Raw genomic sequence first — 27,547 nt, 5'->3', positions numbered from 1 at the left:
CCACGGGAGCTTGCATTCTCGTTGACTCTCCTTCGACAAATGGACAAAGTTTTTCGTTAAGTAAATTCACAGCTGACTTTGACATTGGAAAGTTCTCTTGCCGTCTGAGAAGTGTTGTTTTCGAAATAGCTGCAATCGCTTTCTCTTAAGGTATTCATATGTGATTTCCACAAGCGTCTGTACATGTAGAAGAAGGAGAAACACGGGCACGTCTGGATGACTCGCCTTCATATTTCCAGTGTTTACCCCCGAGTTACGAAACCGCTTTATTATGAAGCTGGCTGTGGCGCGTTCTTTCTGACGTCACTTCCTCTCCGAACTCGGTTTGTAAACGATCAATGAGTCCATACAAAGCTAAGAACCGGAGATTCAAGAAATACACGGCGCACTTAGCCTTGTAAAAATTTGTCCGAGGAGGGAGACCTTAAACGCTGGTTTAGTGTGGCTGAAACGGGGCTTAGGCTAAATAATTATTCGTTTAAGGGGTTAAACGACTTAGTGTAGACATGGCCTTAGTTGAAACGACAGAGATGCATTCACTCTTCCCTGAAAATTACAGTCTCTATGAAGGAAGGAAATTATTTTAACGCATTTAGCTATCGAGCACATTATCAGTCCTGGGGTGTAGTGGTCTAGTCCTGTAGTTCTATAATCATATAGTCTGATTTGTTCATCTTCAAGTTCAACTGAGTGACTTAGTGAAGCTAATCTGTTTGGTGTTTTAAGCGATACAAGCTTGATTTTAAACAGCAATGAAAATAATATGGATGACTTGAATGGTTTATAGTGTAGTAATAGGTATAGTTTTGGAATTAAATAGCTGTCATTGCAATCTGGCTGTTCATTGTTAGAAATTTTAAGCCGTGATTAAAGAACTTCTGATAGCTATCTTGTATCATTAAGTATTAGATAATAGATCATGTTATGGTGGTTGTAAGAATTTCAGATTATCTTCATCACAACATTTTCTTTGGCGTAAAGGAAATATCCCATTGCATTATATGCTCTGTAAGGTATTGTTTAGTTTTAAAGGATTGTTTATATGTGTAATTTCACTGCACTTTCTGTTTTGGTTGTTGCTGCTTCTTGATTGTTTAAATATGAATAATTGAAAAAAAATATTGTTTGTGTTAACAGTGTTCTTTAAAAGAAACACACACTAAGGCAACATAATAACTGTTTAAAATTTGACATTTCGACATTCTTTCAAGTTTCAAGCTGGAGCTGTGCTGAATTTGAGTTTTTCTGGGATAAGTGGATTGTTGCATAAGAAAAGGCAATCATATTGTCAGTTTTACTTGTGCACTACTCCTTTCTTAACTGCTTTCCATGCGTGTGCTCATCTCAGGAGTGTGACTGTGCTGTGAACTCTTTGATTGTTTAATGCCAAAAGGAAGATCATTCACCCTTCAACACTATTCTCAATCATAGGCACACAACTCCTTATCTTTATGCATTTCGTATTTTAACATTCTTAAACTACAAAAAGTTAAAAGAGTAAAAGTTAGATTTTAGAAGTTAAGATGGATTTTCTGAACGATGTCTGAATTTCCGTGAAATAATATTATTATTAATAATAGGATTATGTTCATATTTAGAGCTTTAAAAATGTTTGACCTTCTAAATACGTTTTTTAAATATATTTATAGCGCTTTAACATGAAATAACACCCATATACTGTAGTCACCTTTAGACCCATTTAACTTATTTTTGTAGCCTTGAGTACATTCTACTGTAGATTACAGTACTCACCAGTAGCCCGCAGGATCCTCTAAGCGTTATAGCTATGGCCGTCGCCTGGCCACTACATGGAAATAGTTTGTCACATGCTGTATAATTTCTCTAAATTAGAACTGGGCCTCTATGTGCTGAAACTATGGGTGTTGTTCTTCCAAACGTTGGTCAAGTTAACAGTTGCAGCTACGACCGATATCTATGTTGTTAGCATTCAGTGTTGTTGGCATTGCGTGTCCCGTGTTGTCAATCCACATCGCTCACGCCAAAGGCTCACCAATGTCCTGTGGAGCTGATGATGCCAAAGATTAAGTGCATCAAAAGAGTTCATCTCCATTTAGCATTGCCCAGACAACCGCTGATAGTGGATAGCAGTCTTGTTAGCTTTAAGTGCCAGTACTTGTACGTCTCGTGTCTCGTCTTTTGCCATCGCTAATGCAAAAGGCTCATCAATGTGGAGATACAGTATGTTATTGATGGTGCAGGAGTTGGAGGTGAAGTACATCAAAAAGTTGTTCTGCCAAAAGTTGGACAACCTCATTTTCATTGTTCACACTTAACCTGGAAACGGAATTTCGGCTTGGTAATTATCTTTATCGATCGCCACAACATAATAATAGAAAATAGGACATATTGCGCGCTGTAATACATATCAGACTTAATTTAAGAGTATAATAGAATACGCTTTATTTTTTTCCCCATTTAGCCATGATGTAGTGAAGCCCCAATATTGTATCCTACATTATGGTATTTTTGGAATTATTTATCCTACAGAGGGTGGAAAATATTGTACATTTTTCAGCAAAAAAGGAAGGGCAACCTGTAATCTGTTTTAAAATGGTTCAATAGAATATACATGCCAAAGAATATATTGTGATATGTAACATTATCACAAGAGACTGCAATAGATATCGCAATCTGGATTTTAGGCCATATGGCCAAGCCTAAATCACACCTTGAACCATTAATTAAATGGCATCAACAAGAGAAGCTTCAGCAGAAAGTGTTTGGGTTAATCACAACCCTACCATAACGAGAGAGCATTAGAAGAAATAGTAATGGTTTATCACAACCCAAACACTTATTAAATTGGTTAGTGAGAGAAGCCTTAAAAGAAGGGTTGGTTCTAACCCTATCACATAGTTGCCTAGACAATAAAGAATCTTTGAAGTCTTTGATGAGCTAAGTCTGGTCTGGTCTGGTCTTAAAAGAGTTAGTTCAATGAACTGGACAGGTCCTGAAAGATTTAGCTCAACAAAATCCTAACAGTGGAGTAAGCTATATATATATATATATATATATATTACAAAGCACTGTGTGTAAGCATATCCAATGCTGTATGTAAAAATTACTAAACTACTGAATGCTGCAGGGCTAGTAGAAAAGATTGTATTTGGGCCAACACCAGCAGAACTGCCAGCCCCATTATGCCAAATATACAGTACAGTACAGTAAGCTTCCTCCCACATTCACCAGCCATACTTTATTACTAAACCATTGAGAATATGTGTACAGTCCTTCCACGACTAATTGAAATGATGTGCACTGCAATGAAGCAGTGGAGGGTGTGCATGCTTCGTTGTGCTTGGCCTCCCTCGGGCTCAGTTCATAGGTTGCTAGAGACCAGACTCAGAAGAACCAGACCCATCCTTAAATGGTAATCCTGGTTTTTGGATGTCTGTGTCCTGTATGTCAACCCCCCGGCAGAGTTGTAGAAGTTTGTGGTTGTCACTGTTCAGTTCCTTGTTTGTGTCCATTACGGATTGTAAAGTGGAACTTCTAGGTCAAACACTATTCTAAAACGCTATGTTCATGCTGAGTTTAGTTAAAACACTAGTAAGGTTGCCCTGCTATGGTGAAGTGTAAACCCGAAATAGCACACTCAGGCAGCTTGAAGACGTGTGTCTCAGACTGGTTCATTGAGCTAAAATTTTAACCAAGACAGCATTAAAATTACATGAAAACATAGAATAGTAAAGGTTCAGTTTATGTTGAACGTGCTTTAAAAATTACAGTGATGTTGCTAGGTACACGTCCTGCGTCCTTGATGCATTAAAATCTGACAGGACGCGGTAAACTCACGCTACATGCGTTCCAGGGACGCAACACATTTTTTGCATGAAAAACAATACATTGTGATTAAGGATGTAATGATAAACGGTAATAAGTACAAACAAATATTTAAAACAATAAAATCTTAGTCAGTAAACAAATAAAATACTAAGACTAAAACGCTATCAGTGAAACATATGCAACACAAAACTTGCAAAATAGTGTTTTATCTAACAGCTTGTCTATTTATTTTAGTTATTTAAAAAAATAATCTTGGTCATAACATTTCAGTGTGCGTGGAAGTACTTTTTTAAGCTCATTCAATACTGCGAAAATAATGATAACAGTGTTAATTTTGGTCATGTTAACCGCAATGTCAAATTTTCATATAGTTACGTCCCTAACTTTGAATAACAACACATGTATAAAATCCCAGTAACTAGCAGGGTGCAACCATTTGTTGATGTATTCAGCAAAAATCATTGATGAAAATTGTCAATTTTAAGTTAATTTGTCAATAATCATTGCACGTGTTTTTTTGGATAGAAACGAACATGCGTGTGCGTGTCTGCGAAAACAGTGCAAGTGAAAAATAAACATGTCAAAGACACAGATACCTCACTCAATTTACAACACGAACTTTGCGTTTCATACCAGTATGTCTGTGACGAAGGAGCATTTTAAGTGGTATGTCAGACATCTGTAGGATGTGGTCACCAACTCTCTGCAAGATAGTTAGCCTGTTACCTAGCTCGCTAACCACAAAGAGACTAAGTTGTGTGACAATTAAACTTAACTATCATTTTAGCCAAAGTCCGCCAGCTGTACGTTTTTTATAAACCTGTGTGCAGCTTTCTAAACCAGACAATCGCAGTTTAAAGCAAATTATAAAGCATAGCAAGGAGAAATTATCTGAAGTCATGCTAACCACAGTGCAGTGTGAATCCTTGAATATAATGCTGTTTGTTTTTGATGTAGCTCGTTAAGTAAAATTTAGAAATTTGTGACAGAAATGTGATTTTGTTTTTGTATTATCCCAGATTTTGTGTATGTTCTTAAAATGTCACAAAAAAATTAAATGTCTCTAATTTGGTTTCGAAAAGCCAAGATTATATTGTTCGCTAAAGTGAGCTTTTTAGCCTCTGAGGCTTCAGTATTTCCAGGGCTCGCTTTAGATTGTTTCATACGCATCTCAATGGGACTTCAATCATTCTTCAGCGGATGAATTAATTTTTTAGCCCTGCGAGGCTACTGAGCTCTAAATCCTTTCCTCGACACAAAGAAGGAATCTGTTCTTGCTTAATCTGAATTATTCAACTACTTGTCAGAACCATAAATCTGTCTTTTAGGGCCTTTCATCCTCTCTTCGGTTAAATAATTGGTGTTAAAAGAAGTCCAAAACAACAACCCCGCTAAAAACATAAGAAATCATGCATACATTTTTAAGATGATTTTAAATAATGCTAGGCATAAATCACTGATACATGGTGTCTACAAAGTGTCTTTAAAATTAAAAAAAAAATGACATAGAAGCAATTTATATATTTTAAACACATTTGTTTTGTGTACTCAGTGGTTTTCAAGGTTTTAATTTGTGTTTTTCTGGTACTCTGTTGATGAAATGGGGTCTTTTAAATAACATACAATGTTTTAGACAATAAGACAATGTTTTTTTTCTTATATACAATTATACATTATATAAAATATAGTCAAGTGCAGAGTTACTAAATCGTGGCTCCTGGAGTTTATAAACATTATATACATATATACAATACAATTGAACAACGCAACAAAAAAAACAGATTTTTGTAGAAATAAACATTGAGGGAAAATTGAAAAATATCCTTCTTATTGTGCTAGTATAATTTCAATACTACCCTGGTATAGGGATGCAATGATTAAAGATTTTGACTACGATAAAATTTTGAGTATTAATCACGTTTTCACAATTATTATGCATTGATTAATTTCCCAACATAAAATTAAAAAAAATCACATAGAAGTTCTGGAATTAACATTAATAGAATAATATTAAAATAACAGTACTAAATAAAATGTATTAATAAGAATACGTAAATAGTTGTATTATCAATATAAGACTTATATAAATATATATTAACTTTATTGAACCCAGGATAAAATGTTACTCGTGGGTAATAAAGTCAAGTGTAAACTATACCTATTATTAATATTTAATCATCTATTTTATGCTGTATCATAACTGGAATACACATAATTATATCGCATGATACAGTGCAGTTATCCTGATGTTATGTTAGTGTTTTCCACTTACTGTATTATTTTCCAATGCCTATAATTTATTCAACACAAACACGAAGAAGCAATTTAACGTTAAATGGTCACTGAATAAAGCCCTTGACAGGAGTACCTGTTGCTGTTTGTTTACAGTGAACTGACTCAAGGATGTGCTACTGATTGTAAGTGACACCTTTATATTTAACTAAATTCTTCATGATGTAACTTGCCAATAACATAATTTAACTCAGTTCTTTTGTCTGACCTTTACTTTGGTGTTTGAAGCTGCACCAAATTGGACGTATTGGACCCTTTAGCCACAACTTTCTTCAGGCAGGTTTTTTCAAATGGGCGAACCATCGTCTTCAATGACTACCTGCATATTTTTTAAGCACCTGAAATCTTCCCACATTCCCAATTTCATCTTTTTTTGCGTGGGAAAATTTTACTGCTTGGTCCAGTTCCCGTTTTTAAGCTATAGTTGATACAAGCATGACTCTCGATAGGTGCGTCGAAGCGCGTGCACAGCTGGTGTAACTTTGTTTTTGTTTCGTGCAGGTTGTGCCGAAAATATTGTACCATATATTGTCCATGTATAGCGAATGAGAAGGACTGAAGCACACGGTATAGTGGAGCCTTTGCGATTACATAACCGTGACATTTTTTATCACGGTTAATAGTAAAATTGGTTAATCGTTGCATCCCGAGCTTGGTATTGAAATCATAGATATTTGGATCGGTCCTCTCACCTCTAGGAAACACTGCATGCATGATACAAGTTTGAGCTCCAAAATTTTAGAAGGCTAATTTTTCCTGAGAAATTAGATTAAATCCCAAATTGTACGCCCTCAGGAAGCCCATGCATGCTGTACTAAACTAAGCTAGTTAGTCCTGACACTGATGACAAAAGGAATCTTCTTTATGCAAATGGCTTCACATGTCCTCATTTGTCTTCTCCTTACTTTCTGTACACCTTATCATTCGTATCCCCCCTCCTTGACTGTATGAGCTACAGTAATTGCGACAATTAGAGGAAGTTTGGGTGGAGCGGAAAACTAAACTCTTGTATCACTTTGATCTCATCAGTCTCTTGGGAGGCTGCCAGAAAGAAGAGTTTGCCATTTTCCATCCTTGTCTTGTTTTCATCACAGGCTTAATGATGGCTTTATGTTTCACTGCAACACATCACATATTTCAAATATGACAGAGGAAGGCAATCCTATCTTTTTGTGACGTCTGCTCTTGTATTTATTGTTCCTTTTATGGTTGTGCCCTTTCTTTGACTTCCCATTTGAAAGCACCTCTGCTTTTATCACATTTCCCCCACTTTACATCCTGGTAGGACAGTATTGTTGTCATGTTAGTTGGCGGCCACAAGAGGGTACTCCTCTACTAGATTAATACTACAGTATTCTACTTTGTACCTCTTTTGTTTCTGTTCTTACAGAGAGCTTGTACTCATTATTGTGGGTGTGCCTCCAACATAGGCTGTGCTTGTGTGTACCCTTCTGGATTCTGAAGGGTACATTACTGAGGTAAAATAGGTACCTTTATGCCAAAAACAACTTTGGATACTCTGACTGACCATAATAATCACTAAGATTTATGTTGATTCTGTGGAATTGATTAATCACATATTTAATAGAAGCAAAATGTAGTGCACTACATGACTGTAACCAGCAGAAGTGCTGTCGAGTTAGCCTATGTTTATACTGCAGGTACGTTCCGATTTTTTTGCTTACATGTGATATGAATCTGATTTTGTTTCATGTCAGTGTGAACAGTACAATTCCGATTTTTTCGAAATTCGACCCAGGGCTGTTTCGTATGTGGATATAAATTTGATATGTATCCGACCCGACTGCAGTCTGAACGATTTTGTTGCATTCATATAGTGACATAAAGTGAAATATATTTATATAGCACCTTTCTCTGGAGACTCAAAGCGCTTTACATATTGAAATCCATTATCTACATCGTTAAGTTCCATTTTTTTTAACCAGTGTGGGTGGCACTGGGAGCAGGTGGGTAAAGTGTCCCACCCTAGGACACAACAACAGTGAGGAGGATGGCGGAAGTGGGGATCGGACCTGGAACCCTCACGTTGCTGGCACGGCCGCTCTATCACTGAGCCACACCGCCCCATATAGTTTAAAAAGTAGAAATGTTCCACCACTTCTGGCTCGTACTGCTCGCCCACACGCTCCTCTGAGCAGACGTTGATGCAAATGCCCTACAAACTGCAAGCGCCAAAATCATTGACTTTCCTTCTTAATCTTCTACGCCAAAAAATTCCGTTAAAAATGTTGACTCCAGTTGAACAAAATCCTTGATATTGCCACAAAAGGGCCAGGAGTGTGACTTACTAGAATTGGATTCATGTTTACTTTAGTAAACACAATGCAGTCAGGATGTCATTTGTGCATGCGGGTCAGTTCAGGGACTCATTCCAGTCACATTATAAATCACATTTTTTTGGTAATGTGAACAACAATATAAAGCTATTATATCAATAGTTATTAGTAATTTAATGGCACTAAAACTTGGCAAAAATAAGGTATAGTGACCACCGGGTCAACTGTCCTTACCATGTTACGGGTGATGTTCTCAAGGCCTAGTCACCTGACAATCCCCTTGACCAGTATTTTGGTTTCCTTGTTATGACTCCCTTTAGATATGTTTTGTGTCTATACCAGGGTGGTAGAAATTGGATTTTTTTAGACTTAGACGTAGACTTAGACTTCATTTTATTGTCATTCAATGTGAACTTTGCAGTACAGATAAGAACAAAATTTTGTTGCATTAGCTCATGGTAGTGCAGGATAAAAGAGCAATAAGGTGCCGATATAAATATATAGATTACTGTAAAGATACATATATTGCACTTTTGCATATGCATCCACGTTTATGGATATCTGTTATTTTGTCTTTATATTCCAGCGAGTTACTCCATTTTGGGGGGAATTGAGGGGGTTATTTTAATGCATTCAAGAGTCTTACGGCCTGAGGGAAGAAGCTGTTACAGAACCTGGAGGATCTGCTACGGAGGCTGCCGAACCTCTTTCTAGAGTCCAGCAGTGAAAACAGTCCTTGGTGGCGGTGGGAGGAGTCTCTGCAGATTTTCTGAGCCCTGGTCAGGCAGCGGCTTTTTGCGATCTCCTGCATAGAAGGAAGAGGAGTCTTGATCTTTTCCGCCGTCCACACCACTCTCTGCAGAGACTTCCAATCTGAGGCACTGCAGGCTCCAGTCCAGACAGAGATGCTGTTGGTCACCTCTGTCTGGACTGGAGCCTTTTTGAAAACTGTTTTACAATTTCTGACAGTGTGTAAGGCATGCAGGCTGATTTATGACTGTTAATTGGATGAACACGAAGGAGGATACATATACATATGCTGTGTATCAGAGCTGGGACCCTAGTGGCTCCCTGGAGCTTTTGCAAAAATGTATGAAAATGCAAAAAGATGGGGGGAAAATATTTTTTGTTTTAATATGGTTTCTGTATGAGGACAAACACGACCCAAACCCTGATGATTGTTAGAAAGTCCACTGTTTAATATGTTTGTTTATGCTTCACTGATGAGAGTATTTGGCGAGCGCCATTTTGTCCTACTAACTTCGGAGGTCCTTGAACTCACTGTAGTTGTGTGGACTGTGGCACAACAGTTTGTTTACATGTATAACTTTCTTCGATGCTGCCACAGAAAGATATGTTTCATGCCACTCCTTCTTTGTCTCATTTTGTCCACCAAAAGTTTTATGCTGTGCGTAAATGCACAAATGTGAGCTTTGTTGATGGTTTTGACTTGTGTGGACTGCAAATCCGGCATATTTGGTCACTTTAGACTGCAAGCTAATCGATGCTTACTAGCTATTTAGGCTAGCTGTATGTAAATATTTCATGATTATACCTTGTTTTTAGATATGTTTGAGCTCATTTAATTTCCTTAACTTATGTCCTTTGTGTATTTAATTTATATTTGCATGTCTCATGACACACCTGTATGTCATATTGGCTGCATTTCTGATAGTTGTTTGTGTGCCATGTTGTTCCAGACCACAGCAAACGTTACCCAGCTTGCAAAGATTGGAATAAATCAATTAGAAGAAGACAGCCTGTCGTTTCCTTTAACTTGGACACACACATCTATACCTTTGGCCATTCTAAGCCAGTAATTTCCAGGAGTTATCTTACCCTCTGAGAATCCTCCGTTTTACTAATGTTTTCTAATGTTGTAAAAATTTGTAGAATAAATAATAAATTAAAAAATTTCTGTCAACGAAGATTTGCGTTAGCATACGACACACACAGTCATTTTATTAGTATAAATGGATGGATGCTAAATTAGCTAATATAAACACTTACATAATGTGTTGCCTTTATTATAAGACTTGAATAAGGTTTTTAATTTTTGGCGGCTCCAGACAGATTAGTTTTTTTGTATTTTTGGTACAATATGGCTCTTTCAACATTTTGTTGGGCAAAACACCTGAAAGTGATGCCATTTCTCCATAGATCGTGTAATACTGTATAAAGATGCACATTACACTAAAAAAAGAAGCATTATCTAGTCTACGCTAAAACAAGACAACATTCATACTCATTCAAACCATTAACTCACTTCTGACATTTGAGTCAGTTTACGTCAATGCCGGAATTAGTCAAATCAGCTGTTCACCTGGTAGTTTATACCTGTGTGATAAATAAGGAGATAAACGGGAAGTCCTTCTTTAGCTGCCGTCTTGTTTTATCATATAGTACTGCCTTTGCACATGTCAATGTTTACTTTTGTATGCACAATAAATCAACACAAAGTCCGTACTTTGGAGCAATGTTCACATACTCTAGTATTTGGCTTATTAGCTTCCCGTTTGAGGGAAGAATTGTTTGTTGAATGTTTGTTGGTTGTTGGAGGTTGGATGCTAGAAAATGTCCGATGTATTGCAGCAGTCAGCCTTAATGCATTGTTGCAGCTCGAGGATTTATGAGCACGTCATGCCATGCACGTTTGCGAGACAAGCGGTTGAAATGTGCAACCGTGATCAGGGTGGGGGCTCGGTGTCGAGAGCGGCCGAATGTAAGGCTGAAGAGAGAGAGGCAAGACGTGCGGGCGTGTTCAGTGGTTAAAATGCGTGCCTGTTGACGGGTCTGTTGGTTTAACATCATATTAATAAATGTTTTTCCCTAATATTTTTGAGATTGACCTATAGGGTCCCTAGATCGCGATCGTCGGGTTGGCGACCCCTGCTGTAGCACTTACACAAGCTTAATCAGCTTCTGACTGTGTCAATTTACAATAGACCATGTATTTTTTTTTCTTTTTTAAGTATCAAAGACAAATTAATTTCTTCCTTGACCATTAAAAATGTGGCATTTGTTAACAGTAAACCAAATATGTATCACTCATAAAATACCCTCACTGAAAATTAAGTTATTTGTCAGGCTTTGGTTAAATTACGGATAGTGTTAAGCTTAATTTCTGTCCATCATGGACAAAGAAAACTGGTCTAGTGCAAACACTTCAAAACTAAGGCTGTCAAAGTTAACAAGATAATGCGTTAACTTTAAATTCCTTTAACGGCACAAATTTTTTTCAACGCATGTGTCCTGACTCCTTTTTGCCCATTCTGTAGCGTGGGGAAATGTAATGCCGTTTAGTTACTGTTGGGCCACAAGCGGAAAATTAGCGAACAGAAATGCACAAAGATTACATTATAGAAATCCAATGTCCAAAGCCATGACAAGTTGTTGTCCCGACAATTCAGGACGATTTTATCTTCGATCACCGTGAGACAACGTCACTGGAGCGGATGTAGGCTGGTGTGATTTGCCGCTTGCAGAGGCGCTTCTTTTTCCTTGTTTGGATGCAGTTTACTGCATTAATAACTTAAGACTTGGATTGTTACTGTAACTGCTTTAGTAAGATGGGATAAAAGCTCAACAGAAAGAAATGACAGAGGCAGAAGGCAGATAGTAGGCAGGAAGTCTTTAGAAGTTCTTTATTCTTATCGTCAAGACACCTTCTCAAACCAATCACAGACTTCCGGCTTCACAATATAAGCGCTACTCGTCACATTCGCTACAGTAACAAAATGAAAAATGTATTTAATTACGACCATGCTTTGATTGTCATATATGTTTTAATGTTATCTGTGATATTTCTACTTACATAAATGTTAGTGCCTCAGTTGAAGGATATACTGTATGTAGTGAGTGACATTTTGTGGCTGATTGAAATAAAATGTACTGTAGATTATTTTATAACATGCTCTGATTGATAGTCCTCAATTACAGAATGTTTAGCAGGCATTACATTACATCACGCATTATTAAAAATGATTAATGATAAATGAACGGATCAATACAAAAATGGACTGTAACAATACCAAGTATACTGTCAGGTCAGGTATAAGGTCGATACTACAGTGTTTATATTTATTTTTTTTATTGTCAAAATTAGGGATGTCCGATAATATCGGACTGCCGATATTATCGGCCGATAAATGCTTTACAATGTAATATCGTAAATTATCGGTATCTGTTTCAAAATTATCGGTATCGGTTTCAAAAAGTAAAATGTATTACTTTTTAAAATGCCGCTGTGTACACGGACGTAGGGAGAAGTACAGAGCGCCAATAAACCTTAAAGGCACTTTATTTGCATACCGGCCCAGTCACATAATATCTACGGCTTTTCACACACACAAGTGAATGCAAGGCATACTTGGTCAACAGCCATACAGGTCACACTGAGGGTGGCCGTATAAACAACTTTAACACTGTTACAAATATGCGCCACACTGTGAACCCACACCAAACAAGAATGACAAACACATTTCGGGAGAACATCCGCACCGTAACACAACATAAACACAACAGAACAAATACCCAAAACCCCTTGCAGCACTAACTCTTCCGGGATGCTACAATATACACCCCCCGCTGCCCCCTACCCCGCCCCCCAACTCCGCCCACCTCAACCTCCTCATGCTCTCTCAGGGAGAGCATGTCCCAAATTCCAAGCTGCTGTTTTGAGGCATGTTAAAAAAAAAAAAAAAAAGCACTTTGTGACTTCAATGATAAATATGGCAGTGCCATGTTGGCATTTTTTTCCATAACTTGAGTTGATTTATTTTGGAAAACCTTGTTACATTGTTTAATGCATCCAGCGGGGCATCACAACAAAATTAGGCATAATAATGTGTTAATTCGACGACTGTATATATCGTATCGGTTGATATCAGAATCGGTAATTAAGAGTTGGACAATATCGGAATATCGGATATCTGCAAAAAAGCCATTATCGGACATCTCTAGTCAAAACATATTTTGTCAATTTTATTATTGTTTACAGACACAGGAAATAAGTACCTGGACAAATGAGGTCAAAACCAAAGAATTCAAATCAAAGCTTATAATAGCAATTCATTTAAATACTTAATTTATATTGTTACACCGCCAGCCTGTGTTTTTGTCTGATTATAATTGTGATCAAAAATGTAATCATAAAATGATCTTGAAATTTTGAATTTAAATGCAAGCGCTTCAATTGCAGGAATACAAATTCGGCATTCCTGCAGAATACACATTCTGTATTCCTGCAGAATAAGCATTCTGTATTCCTGCAAAAAACAAAATCTGGCAAGACACCAACACACTGCAGGTACATTTTTTTAAACTTCTCATTAAAAGTGCGTTTGTTTTTTTGTGTTGAGCTGTTTAAAAAAGCATAATGTTAAAAAAACATTTCATTAAAGCAAATTGTCCAGTCATGGTAATTAAAAACTTAAAAAATATCTGTCGAGGGTACACTTATTAATGACAAAAAATATGTTTATCTGCGATTAGTCACAATTATTTGGAGCTAATAATGAACAAACTGCGATTAATCACGATTAAATATTTTTATCGCTTAACAGGCCTATTCAAAACCAAAGAACGTATTTACCTGAATATAAGACGACACGTTTTTTCCAAGACATTGTTTTTTTAAATGTTCCAAATTTTAAGGCGAGTGCTTAAATGTGGTGGTTCTAGTGGTGAAGTAATGATAAATGATAAATGGGTTATACTCGTATAGCGCTTTTCTACCTTCAAGGTACTCAAAGCGCTTTGACACTATTTCCACATTTACCCATTCACACACACATTCACACACTGATGGCGGGAGCTGCCATGCAAGGCGCTAACCAGCAGCCATCAGAGGCAAAGGGTGAAGTGTCTTGCCCAAGGACACAACGGACGTGACTAGGAAGGTAGAAGGTGGGAATTGAACCCCAGTAACCAGCAACACTCAGATTGCTGGCACAGCCACTCTACCAACTTCGCCACGCCGTAGGACATGTTGATATGATCTACCAAAATATCCTCAGCAAAGCACTGAATCAGTCTTTTCTTATTTTCAGTCCACTCTCATGAAGGCAAAAATTAAAAAATGTGGTTTGAGAGGAAATGTTTGCTCTATGTGTATTGCACTGGAACATAACCGTAACTGTTATTTTTTCCCTTCTTTCCATGCTCCCCTGCTGTACCGGTTCACCCACCAGGTAAGACATCTGTTGTATTTTTCTTCTTTTGTATGTCCCTGATGTGTGTGTATTAATATTGTTCCCATTCATGTTCCATTTACTAGGTCATGGTATGTTGTAGGGCTGCAACTAACAACTAATTTGATAATTGATTATTACATTGATTATTAATCAGATAAAAGAGACAAACTAAATTTCTATCCTTTCCAGTATTTTATTGAAAAAAAACAGCATACTGGCGCCATGTTCTTTCAACTTGCCAAATAAAACAAGGAAAATGTTACAAAAATGCACACTTTTGACACCCCTGCTATAGATAATAAAAAATTAAATCTGATAAATCTATCGATAAAAAGCAGAGCCTGGCGACGCATGCGCGTTTATCATGACTCTTTCGCTCTCGCTCTCTGTCTCTGCCCCTCCCTCACGAATGCTGCTGTGCGCACAATTTGTTTAGTTTTTTAACCCCTTCTTAACCCTGAACGTACATTGTTAATACACGCAACCATAATTCAAAATGCCGGACATTTGAGACATTTAAGAAACACCGCCCGCACAGCCCCGCAAAAGAGGACATGTCCGGTGAAAAGAGGACGTATGGTCAGTCTATCCTAGCCCGGACATGTCCTCTTTTGTTAGCATGCTAGCAGCTAACGGGCTACGATAGACTGACCATTCGTCCTCTTTTCACCGGACATGTCCTCTTTTGCGCAGCTGTCAGGGCGGAGTTTCTTAAATGCCTCAAATGTCCGGCATTTTGAGTATTGTTTACACAACGTGCAGTGCGCTACTTAATATGTCAGTGTGGAAACTCGTTCGGTACACCTCCGCACCGAACCGAAACCCCCGTACCAAAACAGTTCGATACAAATACACGTACCGTTACACCCCTATTATTTTGATTATTGTTTCTCAGCTGTTTGTAAATGTTGCAGTTTATAAATAAAGGTTAAAAAAACAAAAAAAAACTACGTAGCCTCAGCGCATAGCATAGATCAAACAGTCGATGACTAAATGAATCGCCAACTATTTTTATAATCGATTTTAATCGATTAGTTGTTGCAGCCCTAGTATGTTGTAAATTTCCAGGGGCAAATGGGAAAATGGCTCAACAATGAGATCATCATGGTGTTATATGAAGTAAATGTTTACCCCTCAAGTGTATCTGTTTATAGTCCTATTTGCTTCTGTGCATGTGGGTTAGCTGGACGTGGGTGTGTGGGTATGTTGGTTTATCTATATGTGCTTGGGGCACATGTTCATGCATGTGTGTCTGCAGATGGGTAACCATGACAACAGCAGCCTGAAGCAGAAATATGGTGGCAGGCACGGAACCTGTGTGCCATCTTTTTTTCTCGGTAGCAAGACATACAGCGATAACGCATCTCTTCATTTCTTCTTCACCCTGTCCTTTTCTCATTCTCAGTCATATTTCATCTTGTTTTAATCCAGAATGTGCATGCAAAAAGTCCAAGGCAGTAATTAGGGACCATGACAGTTTTACTTTAATGAACATCATTTATTTGCTCAAAACTTGGCAACAATATAAAATGAAGTGCACAGGGCAAATTAAGTGCTGATATACACCAATGAATAATATACTAAAGAAACCCATAAACATACCTCAAAGTCCACTAATGTGCGGTTAAAATAAATTGTCTGATTAATTTGCATTTATACATAATAAATGATTGATCGCATCTATTGACGAGTTAAATTTGACATCTGTACTTATTACAAAATGACTATGCTTGTATTATTGTGAAGAATGTTAAAAATGTCCTTACTTGTCTTTTACCGTTACAGTTTTGCGATAGTTTGACTGTGAAAACTGATTAATTATACTTTCATTATGTCCTACTTGGGGGGGCGGGGGGACTAAACTCAAAGCCAGTAGTGATTGTTTCTAACCTTGGAGTCTTCCCTGTAAATGCCCAATTTACTGCATTACATTTTTATGAGGTAATTGATTATGGGTTTATGGATTAATATCGGTTTTGAGGTGAATATTAACTGATGATTTACTACCTGTTGTCCATGTGTATTTGTAGAATACCCAGCTGCATCTTGGTGTGGCTCAATACAATTTCTGGGAATGCACAAAGCTAATGTCAAGGAAGGAATGGCAAAAATTACCAAATAAACTTGATAATTTGTCATATGGAAAATAGCAGAGAGGACTAGCTTAAATGTGTGTAAAGTAAATATATTTTTGGACTTCCAAGAAAGCATTTGCTTTCACTGGTTGTTTGAATGACTGCTTGGTATTCATCTGGAGTGCTGCACAGCTCCACTGGAAGCTCTGCACTGTGTGTTCTGTGAACAAAAGACAGACAAGGGATTTGTTGCTTTTTCGACACAAATCGACGCACATTAAAGAGGGAAGCATTGTATATAGTACATTTTAACATTATATAATTAGCGTTCAATAGGCAAGAGTTTATTGCATCTAAGTGTAACAACTAGAAGTGTACGGAGCATTTGATTTGGTATAGAGGCGTATTGATTCCCTACATTGTAAACATTAAAAGTGAGGGACAGGAAATCTGCCTCTACTTGATAAATAAATGCAGTTCAGTCCAGTCTTTTGCTAGCAAAAGTCAGGTCTAGCAATAGTACCAAGGAGAAGACAGAGATTGAAAACCCTCTTCTGTGATTTTTACTCCTGTTTGGGAACACTTGGCCTACCTTGTCAAAAATGTATAATACGGACAAAGACAAGTGGATAAAAAGCCGCCATTTTTCAAAAGAGATGGAGAACAGTGCTTCAAGCTGGAACTATCACAAATGTGATTTATTGGAGAATTATCTGCCTGCAATTTGACATTTTGGTACTTATGCTGTTATTATGGCGTACCGTTACACCAATAACAATGACTTATGTTTGTGTTTGTAGAAACACATGAGACTGAGGGTGAAAATAGTGTGTAAATTATTAAATATAATTTTAGCTATTGTAGGGATACCAATTGAACAAACATATACATGAATGTAGAGCATCATTTGCAAGTTTACACTATAATGCACTCAATATTATTCCTACAATGTCATAGGTATTTTACAACCTGCTCAGTAAATCAATAATATATTTTTTGCGCAGTGCAATTTCCTTCTTTACAATCGCGTCTCTCTCCTAAGTGTGGCCGCTAAATTGCTGCTGTCAGACCAGCTGTTATTGTTCCTGCAAAATTATCAAAATGCAAGTGGGAATAACACAGTGTAGACATTCTGCCTTTGTTGCCAAGCAACGTAAGAGTGTGTTAGAGTGTGAATTGTTTGTTTTTTTTGAGAGAGAGAGTTGTGGAGAGCTGTGCACCTTTTTGTATAGCTGCTTTAATAAAATTACATCTTATACTGTATGCATTATTTTGGCAACATGCTGGAATAGTGTTTGGCATGTCTGCCTGACAGTCAGGTTATCCGGGTTAGAATCTCTTGTGGGTTTTTTTTTCCATCTACTCCGGCTTCCTCCCACATCCTAACATGCTAATTGGAGACTGTGCATGTGAATTTGCACATTTCCCGGTCAAATAAAGGGCAGAAACATTCAACCATTCCTAAAAGACTCTGCAATGCAGCCTCCAACAAATAACAGGAGTTATAAACATTCTGGTCAAAGCAGGTGACCAAAATGCTGTTTGTGGCATTTGTTTACAACTGAACGGAAAGCTAACATGGGGGATTCCGACTATTTTGAAATGGTAGTTGTTGATCTATAGCAATCGTTCTGCCATACAATACCTCAATGTTAACGAGGGGGAATTACACTTCAACGACTGTCGTTGGCTTTGACCAATAGGATTGCTTGTTTGCATCAAAGCAGATGTTTTTCTCACTACGATAGTGCAAAACCCTCCTTGCCCAGGCACACCCTCCGGGTTTTGGAGTATAACTATTTGGGGTTTTGGCACCAGCGAGTAGACTAGATCTGACCAATCTAAATCTAAGACTAAATCTGACCAATCTAAGTCTATGATCATGAACTGATGAAGCCTACTCGGATTAGAGGCGAAACGTTTTCTAAGACAAACCAAACAGTCCAGTTGCGATCAATTGAATGCCCTGATATTACAATGACCTGGATGAATGAAAACATTCATAGACCTGAGATGAGTCTGCCGCTAGTCTTTAGTGCACAATCAATTTACCAGTCAGCTAGTGAATGGCGAGTACTCATCTTCGTTTTTAAGAATGATTGTTCCCAATATAATGTTGGAAGCAGAAACATTTATGAACCACTATAAATTTCTACATGTGTAATACATTTTTATTAATGTGTAGTTTCCAGCATATTCTGTTATCTATTACAACTCAAAACATGTATTTTCTTGTAATATATGAATGTTTACTCCTATTTGTATTTGTTTGCTTAGTTTATTTTTTCCAAATAACATTATTTTAGTCTTACTTAAATGTAAGAATAATCTATTTTTATCAAATGGTCTACTCAATTCATTATTTTCTACCGCTGAGCAATATGCATTATCGTCATCTGCAAATTGTATTAGTTTGAGGTCCTTTGTGATCGTAAAAATGTTGTCTAATGGATAGGTTGAAATAATCTTATGTCCGGCGATAGTTTTTAATACTATCGTTATATCTTAATAATACATTTTGGTGAATCATTCTTGCTATGTCTTGCAAATTTGACAGCGACAAGACAACACATACGTCCTCAATGCACTGCAGCGTCCTTGTTAGCTAGCTATAAGAGTGTTCTTGCTACTTCTAAATCAATAATCCTGGTTCAATGGTGACAGATAAACTATGTTTCTTACAAGTATTGTCACTGCAGGACAATGAAAAGCTAAACATGCTCCACTAGGTTGTGAGTTCAAACCCTGGCCGAGTGATACCAAAGACTATAAAACTGGGACCCATTACCTCCCTGATTGGCACTCAGCATCAAGGGTTGGAATTGGGGGTTAAATCACCAAAAATGATTCCCGGGCGCGGCCACTGCTGCTGCTCACTGCTCCCCTCACCTCCCAGGGGGTGATCAAGGGTGATGGGTCAAATTCAGAGAATAATTTCGCCACACCTAGTGTGTGTGTGACAATCATGGGTACTTTAAACTTTAACTACACAAGAGAATATGCTAACCGCTAAATTCGAGCTCTTATAGGTAGCTCTTATTACTACCTTCTTAATAATGTTGTTTGTATAGTTTCTTATTTTCTTTACTTCTTCCTTTATAGTTATAATTTTAGATTGTGAAGACTGGTAGATGATCAATAATATCAGTAATTAACAAGCCACTGTTTTTTTTTTATTAAAGCTATTCGAAAACATATTGTCAATTAACGTTGTACTGTGTTCTGTTATTCTACTTGATTTAGTGACTTTTGTACATTCTATGAAGTCCTCAATCTTTTTTTTATTTTTTTTTAGCTTTCTCTGATTTTAAAGTCCCCTCATGTAATGAGGACTTTTTAGTTATAATCTGTGTATGTTGTTTTGATCCAGTCCATGCATTTCTCAATGTTTGACTTTGGTGTTCTTTATATGCAATTGACATTTTAACTTTTTTCTTGACTGATTTCTATTGTTATACATTATTGTATGTTATTAATGGTCTTTGAATTATCTTTTTAATGTCTTCAAAGTAAGTGAATTGTTTCTTGCTAATTCGACAATAACTGCAGATTAATATCATATGATAACATTTTTACCTATATTTGTTAGAGATGCTCAAATAAATGATTCACATTTGAATCATGATTATTTGTTCAAATTCTAAATATTCAGATTTTAAAAAAAACAACATATATATACATATGTGTAGATATATATATTTTTTAAAGAATTAATTAAAAAAATATATGTTTTTTAGCCCATTTCCACGCTTACTCGCTGTATGTATACATCAGAAGCCAAGAGGAGCTTTTGTAACATGTAACCTGTTTAGAAATTTAGAAAAAATAAATAAATTCGATGCCAAATAATATATATTGCGAGAATCGTGTTTAATCGAGAATCGATTCTTAAGACTGTGCCAGTGCCTAAATTGTTCCCGAACCAATAAGTTGAATGCCAGCTCTATGAGGATGAGGTTTGCTAACAGAAAACTAGATAACAAACCTGCTAGTTAAAGTTAAATTTAAAGTACCAATGATTGTCACACACACGGGGTGTGGCGAAATTATTCTCTTCATTTGACCCATCACCCCCTGGGAGGTGAGGGGAGCAGTGGCCGCGCCCGGGAATCATTTTTGGTGATTTAATCCCCAATTCCAACCCTTGATGCTGAGTGCCAAGCAGGGAGCTAATGGGTCCCATTTTTATAGTCTTTGGTATGACTCGGCCGGGGTTTGAACTCACAACCTACCGATCTCAGGGTGGACACTCTAACCAAAAGGCCACTGACTACCATAGAAAAGAAAACATACAGATCCCGTTTTAAAAACAATGCATTTTGTGCCATTTAAGTTTAAAGGCCTACTGAAACCCACTAGTAGCGACCACGCAGTCTGATAGTTTATATATCAATGATGAAATCTTAACATTGCAACACATGCCAATACGGCCGGGTTAACTTGTAAAGTGCAATTTTAAATTTCCCGCTAAACTTCCGGTTGGAAACGTCTATGTATGATGACGTATGCGCGTGACGTCACGACGGCAACGGAAGTATTCGTACCCAATGTGTCACCATACAAACTGCTCTGCTTTCATCGAACAATTCCACAGTATTCTGGACATCTGTGTTGGTGAATCTTTTGCAATTTGTTTAATGAACAATGGAGATTGCAAAGAAGAAAGTTGTAGGTGGGATCGGTGTGTTAGCGGCTGGCTGTAGCAACACAACAAAGAGGACTTACTTGGATAGCAGACATCTGTGATCGGGTGAAGTCCTTCGTCGCGCCGTCGATCGCTGGAACGCAGGCGAGTACGGGTGGCAGATGAGGGCTGGCTGGCGTAGGTGGAGCGCTAATGTTTTTATCATAGCTCTGTGAGGTCCGGTTGCTAAGTTGCTAAGTTAGCTTCAGCGTCGTTAGCAACAACATTGTTAAGCTTTGCCAGGCTGAGAACTAATAACCGTGTAGTTACATGTCCATGGTTTAATAGTATTGTTGATCTTCTGTCTATCCTTCCAGTCAGGGATTTATTTATTTTGTTTCGATCTGCATTTGAGCCAGATGCTATCACGTTAGCTCAGTAGCTAAAGAGCTTCGCCGATGTATTGTCGTGGAGATAAAAGTCACTGTGAATGTTCATTTCGCGTTCTCGACTCATTTCCAAGAGGATATAGTATCCGAGGTGGTTTAAAATACAAATCCGTGATCCACAATAGAAAAAGGAGAGTGTGTGGAATCCAATGAGACTTTGTACTTAAGTTACGGTCAGAGCGAAAAAAGATACACCCTGCACTGCCTCTCTAGTCCTTCACTCTAACGTTCCTCATCCACAAATCTTTCATCATCGCTCAAATTAATGGGGTAATCGTCGCTTTCTCGGTCCGAATCTCTCTCGCTCCATTGTAAACAACGGGGAATTATGAGGAATCCTTCCTCCTGTGACGTCACGCTACTTCCGGTATAGGCAAGGCTTTTTTTTATCATCGACCAAAAGTTGCGAACTTTATCGTCGTTGTTTTATACTAAATCCTTTCTGCAAAAATATGGCAATATCGCGAAATGATCAAGTATGACACATAGAATGGATCTGCTATCCCCGTTTAAATAAAACAATTTCATTTCAGTAGGCCTTTAACTGAATTGTAAATAACTACTTCAATTTTGTAAGTACATTTCAACAATTTTGAATACAACAATAAAAAAGTCCTGAATATCATCACAGCAAAACCAAAATAATTACAGAAAATGTTTCAAATACAAACATGCTTGTGTAAGCTGTTTTACTGAGACACTTATTTCGTCCGACAGGATTTAGCGCACAGCCGTTTTATTGTGAAGGCCCATGAAGTGTGCTGTTGGTATTTTAGACACAGGCTGCTGTGTTTTGACGAGAGACTGGCTGTGTTCAGATAAAAAGTAGCTCTGGAGTTTCTGCCTGCCGTCCTTACTTCACATTGAGCCTGCACAACATCAGCGGTCATCTTTTAAGACTCTCAGTCGCACTTGCGTTGTACTGTTGAAGTTCAAAATTTCGACTTTTGTAAATGTAACTCGCTCGCTTTAACCGCGATTGGTGCATAATGACTGAGTTTTGCGACAGTAAAATTTTAAATGAGTTTCGGACTCTGTGTGTTGGTGTCGGGATCGCCCCACTAATGTATCAATGTATTCATTTTGCACTAAAATGTGGCACCGATAGCTACTTCTTTTTTCGGTCTAGTTACTACCATGTACGTCGGTCTTGGTGTTGTACAGGATTATCAAAATAATTGTTGAAAATCAATACATTTTCAAAAATATTATTAAATATCTAAATATCCTTTTGGTCTGTGCACAACAAGATAATGTTATTTATTTTAAGTGTAAGCACATGGCCCTGATCATGCTACATATGCATGTGAAAACAATTGACCCAGAAGATCACATCTCAATTCTAAGCAAGAGAGCGGTGATTCACATTTGTTGCAGAATCTTGCAGCCCTTCCATAAAATAAAAATAAGTAATTCCTCAGTACATTTTACAACTGGGTTTTGCTGTCTTCACTGGTCAGTCTCCTTGTGGCGTCCAGCACACCTTTGACATATTTGAATAATGGTGTGGTAAGCAGTAGACGAGGAGAGAGAGAAAGGCAGGGAGTGCTGTTGAGCAGCAACTTGCACTTGCAGCATCACTGCCTTCTCAGAAAAAAAGCCCTTGGACAAGCCAGACATCCTCTGCTAGCCTGACTGTTTACCTCTTTAACACCTTCTACTATTCCTCCGGTGAGTCAACAATCTGGACAGTGTAATTGTGATGTTTTTGTCTATGTGCCATGTTGTTACATCTATGCCGAGAGGAAATGTATTGGCAGACTGTTACGGTGTAGATTGTGATGTAATATTACTCATACAGACTGCTGCCAAGGCATACCCATACAAATATGAGCTTGTTGGAACAAGCTGTACCACCATAGCTACAGTATTTCTTGTTGTGGTCTTTGCTGGATGAACTCTGAATGCATACAACATGTACATTTTTTTTTGCTTCTTTTGGGATTGCACATCTCATCACCATTTGAGCTCTTCAACTGGCTATTAAAAATGTAGCCATGTTTTCTTAGATGCACAGATGCTTATTACTGCCACCACTTGATACAGAGATGATTCCTGTAGTGTATGACTTTATTTATTTGATAGCAGGTGTGACCCAGGTAGCAGCAAGGTTAGATTTACATTAAAGGTTTGATTTATACAACATGGTGGAATCACATACCAACCAATACAACATTAAACATTTGTTCATTTTTGTTAAGCAGAGTTAAAATGACAAGTTACACAGCATTAAACATCTGTGTAACGAGACTGGAACGTCTTGCACAATTAATCAAATTATAATCACAATCACAATCACAATTTTGGCTGCCACCATTAAATGAGGGTGATCGTCGGTGATAATAACATTTAAAAAGCAGTCTATGTTGCATATCAAATCAAGCACTTCCACAATCGCGGTGTCAGAGAATAGACCAGTGAAGCGCGCTCCCGTCGAGGCCAGAGGCCATTGTGTATGAGCACAAAACTCCATCAACATGCCAAACTGGAACATTAACATTAACAATATTTTCCCTAGGTTGCCTCAGCCGATTGCTTCGTTTCACCCATTTTACCCGCTTCACTTTTGTACTGCACTGTTGTTATCAGATGCACAATGTGTGGACAATACTGGGGACAGACTCCTTTGTCCCACCCAAAAATATATCGCAGAGAAGAAAAATATTTGATTTTGTTTTCATTTTGAAAGTGCAAGACATCGTTGTGTCACTGGTCACTCCTTCACTCACCTGCTCTCACTTTGAGAGTGTTAAAAGAGGAGAGAAAGATGCAGCAGGCGTTCTATAAAACAATGGGTAGGTTACGTTACCATGAATATGACTTGTTTATAAAGTCTTGCCATTTGTTTTTTGGGAGGGTCACTTGTCAATTATTTATTTGCTAACTTACCAACAACGTCAGCACTAGCTAAAATGTTTTGTAATCTCATTTGATTGAACGCAGGTTGTAAAGTGACACAACGCTGAGTTGTCAGTGACGCAAAAAGTTTGTGTATTAGATGTGAGAGGCATCACGCTAACTTAATTATTGTTGGCCAAACAGTTGCACTGATCCAGATGATGTTGTTGGAGAAAAACAAAGCTTGTTTATATAGACCTTAATCTTCATCGGCCAAACTGATTTGTGTTTTAAATTGATATTAAAAAGTAAACACCATGTTTATTTTTTTACATCGTTTGTGGTAAAATTTGATTTACAATTTTTTTTTCGATTTTTCCCCCTACGTTTTAAAGAAACCAGTGAGTACAAATGACAGAGATAATTCAAAACAAGTTTTTATTTTATTTGATCAAAAAATAGTAGTTTTAAATGACACTGCATACACTGCATCTTACTTTTAGCAACACTCTAATTTGAATAACAATGTTCTTTTTAGAGCAGATATAAATTGTACTTTTTTATGCAATAATTTTCAAATAACTAATTAAGAGCTACCTATGGGGAGCAATATTTCTGTATTGCATTGCACATTGCATGCAAATAACACTAAGATCAATATAGTTCTAACTTAAAACTTATGTCTTGAATAAAATGTTTAAAAATGTAGTATTATACATTGTATGCAAATAAATAATCAAAAAAATGGATAAACGCAGCCTTTTTCATTCACACATCTTTGCGATGTGCTGAGCGACTGCTTTAGTGATCATTCTCCACCGTGCTTCTTTCTCATCATACATGGTCTCATCATACATACGGTACCTGGTATAAATGATTCCACCACAGTAAGTTGCTTTTAGGCCCAAGTTTGTTTGTTGTTACAGTCTTGTCTTCCTCATTTAGACTATGTTTACACTGCAGGCCAAAGTGGCCCAAATCTGATTTTTTCAAAATGTGATTTTTCCCAGCTGAGTGTTTAAACTGCAAATAAAATGTGATCTTTATCAGACTTCAGTATAAATACGCACAGGCCCCAATGTGGCCTCGACGTAACTTGCATGCGCAGTTCGATAAAGTGAAAACAAAGAAAGTTGATCAGGTTCTGTAAATGAACAAGAAAGTCGCTGCTACTACTACAAAATAAAATACTAATTGCCACACCTTAAAAATGAATGATTTTCTTACATGAAAATAAATTAAAGTAATATATTGTATTAATGAATATATGTAGTACAATATATTTGGGAGGGTTGTAATCTTTTTATGGCTGTTAAGTAGAGGATGCACAGACATCAGCATTGATGTATGTTAGCTTTATTTTTCACCTCACTTACTTAAACAACTTACGCAATGTACATAACATGTAAGCACATACGCCACAGCGTCAATTCCGGTCCTTCAACAATTGCTATTTTTTCGGAATCAAAATATATATTCATATATTACATATAGCCTATTATTTGCGCACTATTGACTAGTGATGCACCAAAAATTCAGTTGTCGAAAAAAGACTTTGCTCATTAAAACCGGATGTTGTGATGACATATCTACAAACCCTGTTTCCATATGAGTTGGGAAATTGTGTTAGATGTAAATATAAACGGAATACAATGATTTGCAAATCATTTTCAACACATATTCAATTGAATGCACTACAAAAACAAGATATTTGATGTTCAAACTCATAAACTTAATTTTTTTTTTGCAAATAATCATTAACTTAGAATTTCATGGCTGCAACACGTGCCAAAGTAGTTGGGAAAGGGCATGTTCACCACTGTGTTACATGGCCTTTCCTTTTAACAACACTCAGTAAACGTTTGGGAACTGAGGAGACACATTTTTTAAGCTTCTCAGGTGGAATTCTTTCCCATTCTTGCTTGATGTACAGCTTAAGTTGTTCAACAGTCCGGGGGTCTCCATTGTGGTATTTTAGGCTTCAAAATGCGCCACACATTTTCAACGGGAGACAGGTCTGGAGTACAGGCAGGCCAGTCTAGTACCCGCACTCTTTTACTATGACGCCACGTTGATGTAACACGTGGCTTTGCATTGTCTTGCTGAAATAAGCAGGGGCGTCCATGGTAACGTTGCTTGGATGGCAACATATGTTGCTCCAAAACCTGTATGTACTACCTTTCAGCATTAATGGTGCCTTCACAGATGTGTAAGTCACCCATGTCTTGGGCACTAATACACCCCCATACCATCACAGATGCTGGCTTTTCAACTTTGCGCCTATAACAATCCGGATGGTTCTTTTCCTCTTTGGTCCGGAGGACACGACATCCACAGTTTCCAAAAACAATTTGAAATGTGCACTAGTCAGACCACAGAACACATTTCCACTTTGTATCAGTCCATCTTAGATGAGCTCAGGCCCAGCGAAGCAGACTGCGTTTCTGGGTGTTGTTGTTGTTTCATGGAATCTACTTTTATACCCAATCATGGCACCCACCTGTTCCCAATTTGCCTGCACACCTGTGGGATGTTCCAAATAAGTGTTTAGTGAGCATTGCTCAACTTTATCAGTATTTATTGCCACCTTTCCCAACTTCTTTGTCACGTGTTGCTGGCATCAAATTCTAAAGTTAATGATTATTTGCAAAAAAAAAAAAGTTTATCAGTTTGAACATCAAATATGTTTTTTGTAGCATATTCAACTTAATATGGGTTGAAAATGATTTGCAAATCATTGTATTTTGTTTATATTTACACCTAACACAATTTCCCAACTCATATGGAAACGGGGTTTGTACTTCCGCTGGCCGGCTGCGTCTTTCACGAATGACGTAGCTCGCCTAAAGCTGACGAAAAAGTCACATACGGGTCGCATTCAGGTCGTATTGCGTTAAGACTGAAGTCACATTTAAAAAGATCAGATTCCAATCTGTTTTGGACTACCTCCTAATGTGGTCTTAATCTGATG

General features: G+C 37.5%; 1 protein-coding gene across 5 annotated transcripts in view; it reads left to right on the top strand.

Moving 5' to 3' along the window:
* plekha5 (pleckstrin homology domain containing, family A member 5) overlaps positions 1 to 27,547 on the top strand; it is a 154,723-nt gene that overhangs the window by 47,371 nt on the left and 79,805 nt on the right. The window contains exon 4 of one of the 5 annotated variants that reach the window (XM_062065621.1): positions 15,849 to 16,293. The exons of the other annotated variants lie outside the window; for them this stretch is intronic. Coding sequence (XP_061921605.1) covers positions 15,849 to 15,876 — 28 coding nt within the window. The 3' untranslated portion in view covers positions 15,877 to 16,293. Of the gene's footprint in view, positions 1 to 15,848; positions 16,294 to 27,547 lie in introns of those variants that run through there. 5 annotated transcript variants of the gene reach the window in all.

The sequence above is a fragment of the Entelurus aequoreus genome, linkage group LG12, assembly GCF_033978785.1.
Source record: "Entelurus aequoreus isolate RoL-2023_Sb linkage group LG12, RoL_Eaeq_v1.1, whole genome shotgun sequence".
Lineage (NCBI taxonomy): Eukaryota > Metazoa > Chordata > Actinopteri > Syngnathiformes > Syngnathidae > Entelurus > Entelurus aequoreus.
The sequence above is the reverse complement of the archived record's forward strand: the minus strand, read 5'-3'. Positions and strand labels throughout refer to the sequence as shown.